This window comes from Copidosoma floridanum, unplaced genomic scaffold (genome assembly GCF_036245765.1).
Source record: "Copidosoma floridanum isolate Cflo_tuat_1 unplaced genomic scaffold, Cflo_Japanese_pri ptg000006l, whole genome shotgun sequence".
Classification (NCBI taxonomy): Eukaryota; Metazoa; Arthropoda; class Insecta; order Hymenoptera; family Encyrtidae; genus Copidosoma; species Copidosoma floridanum.
In genome coordinates, this window is record NW_028321883.1 from 2,409,496 (window position 1) to 2,417,355 (window position 7,860).

General features: G+C 34.0%; 1 protein-coding gene and 1 long non-coding RNA gene across 2 annotated transcripts; one reads left to right on the forward strand and one right to left on the reverse strand.

Annotated features, from left to right (window-relative positions):
- The first annotated feature begins 1,770 nt into the window (after positions 1–1,770).
- On the forward strand, positions 1,771–2,566 carry LOC149375494 (uncharacterized). Its single transcript, XM_089598514.1, has 4 exons — positions 1,771–2,043; positions 2,103–2,240; positions 2,311–2,483; positions 2,559–2,566. Exons 1-4 carry the CDS (start codon positions 1,775–1,777, stop codon positions 2,564–2,566), a joined length of 588 nt encoding a protein of 195 aa, XP_089454640.1. The 5' UTR covers positions 1,771–1,774.
- A 318-nt stretch (positions 2,567–2,884) lies between these two features.
- On the reverse strand, positions 2,885–3,597 carry LOC149375495 (uncharacterized). The gene is made up of 3 exons (XR_016293710.1): positions 3,470–3,597; positions 3,224–3,382; positions 2,885–3,140 (listed from the first exon to the last, which is right to left on the reverse strand). It is a non-coding gene; the product is annotated as an uncharacterized LOC149375495 (long non-coding RNA).
- Between the last annotated feature and the right edge of the window lie 4,263 nt (positions 3,598–7,860).

Genomic DNA, 7,860 nt, shown 5'->3' on the forward strand with positions numbered 1-7,860 from the left:
AGACTACATTTGTTCAAATAACTTGCTCTATTTGAAAATTGTCACTTGTATTTAAAATACTTTTATCCTGGAATAACAGTGAGCAAACAAACAATTAAATTTGACACATATATCACAGTAAAACAATATGCACTTCAAACATTATGTTTCTTTGAGAGAAAACAATTTAATTGTAATACCTTTCACAAAAACGTAAATGGCACTATAATTACAGTAGACACAAATATTTTAGAATTCAAAAAATGTAATTAATCATTTAATTATTTTATCATATTATGATCAGCCTAGAAGCCAGTAAAAGCTGGCATCACGTCCATTTCATACGTCAGTGGCCGTCCATTCGTTCTGTCCAGTCCATCGGTCCAGTCCATTAGCATACTATGCACTCGTTAGTTGTTGTAGTTACAGGCGTTACACGCATAGAGGTATAAGAATAGAGGAGAAAAGGGGGCGTGATATGCGACAGCAGAATTCGCTACGTAACGAGGCATCTGTCTTTGTCTGGCAGTTATGTTATTGGTCGAGTCATACATGAGATTGAATCAACTGTAGGATTCAGGACGAAGAAGTAGCCAATAACGTGGCTTTGGCAACAAGGACAGATGCCCCGTTACACTTAGTTATGCTGTCGCTGCCGCTAATGGGCTAGTATACATAGAGATATTATAGATAGAGTAGGCAAGCCTGGAAGTGCAAGCGTTGACACGTTAAAAAGAGATGCAACATCGAGCTACCTTTCTATCTCTCTCTCTGTGGTCGCTACTGATTGCCTATGCCCACATATACGTAAAACATCAGCCAATCAGCAGCGAGCACAGAGAGAGATAGAAAGGTAGCTCAATGTTACATCTCTTTTTATCGTGTTAACGCTGCCACTTACAGAAGAATCGGTGGCTTGCCTACTCTATCTATAATATCTCTATGCTAGTATAGCGCTTTTCCCCTCTATTCTTATACCTCTATGGTTACACGGTTACAGCCTAGGTATACATAGATACATCAAAACATAGGAATAAGGAACGGTACGCGAATGATCGATGTAAATCGAATTCATCGAGCGCACTCAGCTCTAGCGATTTGCATATATTAGGTTTGTTCAAGCTGATTCTCGGGGACACTCGGAGAGACTCTGGGAGTCTCCGAGAATGGAATGAACAAGTATTCTTCTCCGAGTGTCTCCGAGAGACTCTGACTGTCCCCGAGAATGTATTTGCACACGTTAGGTTAGGTAAGTGCAAAAAGTAAACAGAGTGTCAGCTGTCAGCAGCAGAGAGGTGTTACTAACGAACGAGAAACAAAACCATGGTAAAAAAATTTTGTTTTAATTGATAACAATAAATAATTTTAATTACAAAACGTAATAATTGTATAATTACAAGGGTGACTCTATCAATTCTACAAGGCTTTTGCCTACACACTGTGGTAATTGCGGTCTTCAAATAACTGAGCACCTCTTTGTTGATCACGCTTGCTACAAAGATTTGGAAGTCATAGAGGTGGAAGGATCGTATGATTTTCTCCCAACGCAAGGTATTAAAGGTTTAATAATTTTCATTCATGGTTATCGATAATATATTTTCTAACCTATAAAATTTTAGACCGAAACAAATCTCCAAATGTTTGGTTTTTGTCGCTGTATGACGAAATAAATCAAACAGCAAATGAATGTCAAGATTAAAACAAAGATACTGAAGCTAACGAATCGATACAAGTTGAACACTCACAAGCTTCTACGAGTGTTCCTACAGTAATTGAGTTATGTGGCAGCAGTATTATGTTAATTGATTGGACAGTTCCAATGATAAAATTGTTGTTAAGTATATATGGAGAAAAGAAGATTTTGTACAATGAACGAGCTATTAAAACAAAAAAAGCCATGCACAAACAAATCGCCGACAAATTGTTTGATAAGCATGGATACAAAATTACTGTAGACCAAGTCACAAACAAAATGAAATATTTAGAAGCATCATACAAAGCCAAAGTTGACAACAAAAGTGCTAAAAAAACGGGAGCTGGTAGATTGGATGTGCCCTTTTTCAAGTAAGTAATACATATACTTTAATATCAAATACTCTCAATACAGATACTTTATTTTTTAGAGAGATGCAAGAAGTCTTTGGGCAAAAGGATGCGATACATCCACCCGTCTTAGTCGGCCCAAATTTTAAAAATTTTTGCGACAATATAGAGAATCATTCAGAAAACAAAAATTTTGAAAATGAAAACGACACATCAACGTAAATTTTACATCTCATTTAGTTATAAAAATTATATCCCGTGTTTTTTAATTCATTTGAAATTTTTTAGAAATGTCACATCACCCTCCAATAGTACCAAAGAGTTCAAAGTTAATTTGACTAAATCTCAAAATCAAATGAAAGAGCAACGTCACGAAGAAAATCTGAAAAGAAAATATAGATATTTCGAGTTAAAAAAAGAAGATAATGATAGGAAGCAGAAAAGAGACGATGAGATTTTGCGTTTGAAAAAAATTAAGCTCAATTTAAAAATTCAAAAATATAAAGCACAATTTCTCAATGCTCAATTCGATTCAGAACCTTAATACTCATACTATTTAATATTTTTTTAATACTGTTGAGACTTGGGAAATATTGTTATAAAATGTGCCTAATATTTTTGTTCGTACACTTCTGTCGAACATAATTACTACTTTAATATAATTTATTTAATTAAATTTTGTGATATTATAGGTGTAATGTAATACTAGATGTAATGTTTCTTGTTTCCAAAAGTTAAAACGTTTAAAACGTTAACTACAGTGATCATGTAAGTACAAAAAAATTAATATTAAGGAAACTTCCTGTGATCTAGTGCATTAGTACATGTAAGCTTTAACTTTAATAAATTTTAAAGTACAATATATATATAGTTTGTTTTAACTCATGAATCTCTGTGCAATCTCCTCTCGTTCTTGAATTATTTCTTCTTCGTACCCTTCTTCAGATGAGTCATTCGGATTTGAAGTATAGAATTTTCCTTCGCATGTACTTTCTAGAGGCCTTTCTAGTAATTCTTCCCCAAGAAGAAGCGCTAGATTGTGCAAAATAAAACATGTTCTTATGACAATTAATCTTCTAATACCTGGCTTCAATCTGCAATGGTACAGTATACGAAATCTGAAATCAAAACATTACAACAAAATTATTGAAACTTAAATAAGCATTGTTAACTCAAACACTTTGAGATGCACAATTCTAACCTCTGTTTGAGGATTCCTATTGTATGTTCTACATCCACTTGGCACTTTAAAAATGCACATTAAACTTAGTTTGGTAAGCTTGTAGATGACCATTGTCTTTATAAGGGGTCAGTAAATTTTTCATCCTTAGTTACGCACTGTCCCCCAACAATAAACCATCTGAAAAAAAGTTTTAATTAATTTTTGAAAGCGTGGCAGTTTGCATTAAAATTTATTAGTTATAATTAAAATTATAAATAAACTCACCAATGTTATTCGTCGTTATTCTTTCATAGAGTTGAGAGTTTTTGAAAACTCTAGAATCGTGTACAGAGCCAGGAAATCCAACTAGAAAATCTATTATTTGGTTTTTATGATTACATACAATTTGAGCTTAAATTAAAAAGTAATCTTTTCTGTTATAGTAACTGTCTTGCTTTTCTTTGGGCCTATCAATTCTTATGTGAGTACCATCTACACATCCTATTACGTGTGGTATGTTTTTTTTTTTTAAATAATACTCCTGAGCAGAGATAAGTAGAGAGATTGCTAACGCCAATGCTACGGCGTGAGACAACTTTTTTCCACTGATCAGGGCGACCCGCCGCAGCCAGCCGTCGAACCAAGGTGCACATTTTTCGAGAGTGCGAGACTCGTATCGAAGAGCGTGCGCCTACAAGAAGAGAAGTGGATTCGCGTGGAAATGAGCATATAGGCGCACATTTTGGCGACACGTAGAAGGGGTATACCGAATGTGTGCCTATACGAGGAGAGGAGTGGAAATGGTGACTATAGCTATATATCTGAGCGCACAGCCAAAGCAAGCGACGACATGAATTTTTCTCTTTTGACTGCAACCGAGTATATGCTATATATATTTAACTGACTCTTGCTCTCTCGCTCTTGCTTGAATGTTATCTATCAATCTTACATTCAATTAAATCGTGAAACTAAATGCTCATAATTATATGCACAGAATTTGATATCAAAAAATTTTTTTTTTCCGTACGTTAATACTTAATTTGAAATCTAGTTTTATTTTATAAAAATGTTCAGCTAATTTTTTTAAGGATGGCAGTTCAGCTATAACCACTGGTTAATTATTTTTCCTCATCATAATTGTTATGAACTGTAGGACAAGCCCTAGATGTTATCGATGAACATATGTGACTTTAAGATCTTCTACCCTCAAAGTATCGATAGCTAAGGTAGTAAGGGCTTATGCCACCATTGTTCTTGTTTTGCTATCTGAGGATCGATTCCAACTGTCGGCCAATTTTTTTTTTATCGTGATTCATCATTCTAGTTTATTTTCTTTTTATTTATGTTTTATTGAAATTCATAAATAATATTAACAAACCCTTTTTACCCTATACATCAAAATACATTTTTTTAATACTAATTATATGAAATAATTTCCTAAGCTGATACTTATCGTTAGCATGGCTATTTCGGAATTTTATAATAATAAAATAATTTCTTAGGATATGAAATAAAATCCTTATACATAATTTTCATTAATTTTTAGTTTTTTTTTTCCAAGAAATGATTAAGCTGTTCTGATCGATATTTTTATCTATCTGTACAATAATTATAATCTTCGAAGGCACAAGAAAACTTACATAAAACTCCCTAAACATTTATTTTCCGTCTTTTGTTGTAAAAAATTTTTAGGTATAGCAGCTATTATTATTGTGTTGATTAAATATGTAATTTCAATGTCAATTACATAATGTTGGTTCTAGACCAAACTTTTAATTAGCGTATGTAAATATCAAAACTTAATAACTTTGAAAATTATGCAACAAAAATCTGAACAGTAATGAAAAACAGATCTTATAAATTATCGAAAATTATGTTCAAGCTGAAAACTTTTACTTTTTTGAAATTCATAATGTAAGTGACAAGTGGTTGTAACTACCAGGTGAAAATTTTAAGTAACGTAACAGTTAACTTAATATATAAGATCATTTCTTGGGAAAAAAAAAACTAAAAATTAATGAAAATTATGTATAAGGATTTTTTCTCTCTTACTTTGGATGTTAACAATTTCTTGGGAGTTTTAAATATAAGAATTATACTCATATCCTAAGAAATTATTTTATTATTATAAAATTCCGAAATAGCCATGCTAACGATAAGTATCAGCTTAGGAAATTATTTCATATAATTAGTATTAAAAAAATGTATTTCGATGTATAGGGTAAAAAGGGTTTGTTAATATTATTTATGAATTTCAATAAAACATAAATAAAAAGAAAATAAACTAGAATGATGAATCACGATAAAAAAAAAATTGGCCGACAGTTGGAATCGATCCTCAGATAGCAAAACAAGAACAATGGTGGCATAAGCCCTTACTACCTTAGATATCGATACTTCGAGGGTAGAAGATCTTAAAGTCACATATGTTCATCGATAACCTCCGGGGCTTGTCCTACAGTTCATAACAATTATGATGAGGAAAAATAATTAACCAGTGGTTATAGCTGAACTGCCATCCTTAAAAAAATTAGCTGAACATTTTTTCAAAATAACACTAGATTTGAAATTAAGTATTAACGAACGGAAAAAAAAAATGTTTTGATATCAAATTCTGTGCATATAATTATGAGTATTTAGTTTCACGATTTAATTGAATGTAAGATTGATAGATAACATTCAAGCAAGAGCGAGAGAGCAAGAGTCAGTTAAATATATATAGCATATACTCGGTTGCAGTCAAAAGAGAAAAATTCATGTCGTCGCTTGCTTTGGCTGTGCGCTCAGATATATAGCTATAGTCACCATTTCCACTCCTCTCCTCGTATAGGCACACATTCGGTATACCCCTTCTACGTGTCGCCAAAATGTGCGCCTATATGCTCATTTCCACGCGAATCCACTTCTCTTCTTGTAGGCGCACGCTCTTCGATACGAGTCTCGCACTCTCGAAAAATGTGCGCCTTGGTTCGACGGCTGGCCGCGGCGGGTCGCCCCGATCAGTGGAAAAAAGTTGTCTCACGCCGTAGCATTGGCGTTAGCAATCTCTCTACTCCCTGAGTCTCTTTAGCCTCTTCTACTGTTGGCCATCTCACGAGTTCATCAGCTAAACTACTAACCAAGTTGGAAACTTTTGTTATAATAGTTGATAAAGTTCCAAGTGACAGATCAAAACGGTCGGTCACTTCTCTGTATGTGGCAATTTGATGGCCGATGAACCACAAATAAGTGTAAATATGTTTTTCAGGTCCAATTATTGCTGAATTGTTGTCTGTGCAAGATATTTAAATGTTTTACAAAAATAAATATTGAATAAAAGGAATTTATTTATAATTTCTGAGGTACGTACCTTTGCTTTTTTTCGAGTAGTAGCTAGATTCACTGTAGCGTTCAATTAAATAATTAACAACATCTCTATTCAATCGAAAATGACGCAGAAATTCTTTATCACTGTATTCTTGTACAGTTTTTTCGCAATAATTCTGTATACAAACCCGTTTTACTGGTACAGCATCATCATCAGAATCCTCAGATTCAAACAAGAAATCAAAAACTTCATCATCTAATGATGACGAAGAAGAGCAATATGATGATGACGAAGAACAAGATGATGATGATGACGAGGAACTTGATAAGGCTGTAGTCGAAGCTGATAGCATTTTAAGAATCGTTATTATTGGGGAATCGAATAACCTTAAACACTAACAAGCAAGCTAATTGACTTGCACTTTATAGTTTCAAAATCCCAGTTTTTTTATAAGGAATAAAACTTTTCTTGTAAATAGTTAATTAATTATAAAATTTATTCACTGCACTATTTAGTATTTAACTATCTATTATACATCAAGTTTCATGTATTTTTAAAAAACCTGTATAGCAGAAACGTTTTGTTTACTTTTTGCACTTACCTAACCTAACGTGTGCAAATACATTCTCGGGGACAGTCAGAGTCTCTCGGAGACACTCGGAGAAGAATACTTGTTCATTCCATTCTCGGAGACTCCCAGAGTCTCTCCGAGTGTCCCCGAGAATCAGCTTGAACAAACCTATTGTTGAAGCACTCAAAATGAAGTGATGTAGGGTGATAGTCCGTAACTTTTTGAGGTGCTGCATAAGAATTTGGACAAACCAATTTCCGTCTCAAAGGCATTTTAGAGCGTCTTTAAGACAAACTTGGTTTGTCCAAATTTTCATGTAAAAGCAGGAAAAGTAACGGACTACCGACCCTGGTGAGCTTGCCGTAAAAATAGTCATTTCAAGACCTCAAAATTACAGGGGTCTGGGGTCTAATTGAGATAAAAATTTGTCGTTATAGTACGGCTAAATGAACAAACCTACGAAGACAAAAAGTGCAGGAGGGAATTGTTAGCTCAGGAACCTAGCACAACTGTAAGTTACTTCATCTTACTATATCTTGACGTCAAATTCCTATTGCGATCAGACCCTTGATCTTGATCTTTCGATATCTCGCGAATCGTTGTCAGTTGAGTCGATTTGACCGTCGCATAGCCAAATCCATCTGATGTTGGGCGTTGGGCTGTTGGTGAGTTCAGTTGCATGACAGTCCAATTCGACGATCTGCTTACATAAGACCTATTTTGTTCAGTTATGTGCATAGAGGTAATGTGCCACTCGTTACACACAGAGAGTTGGTTTCCTGTAAGTATACAGTGAAC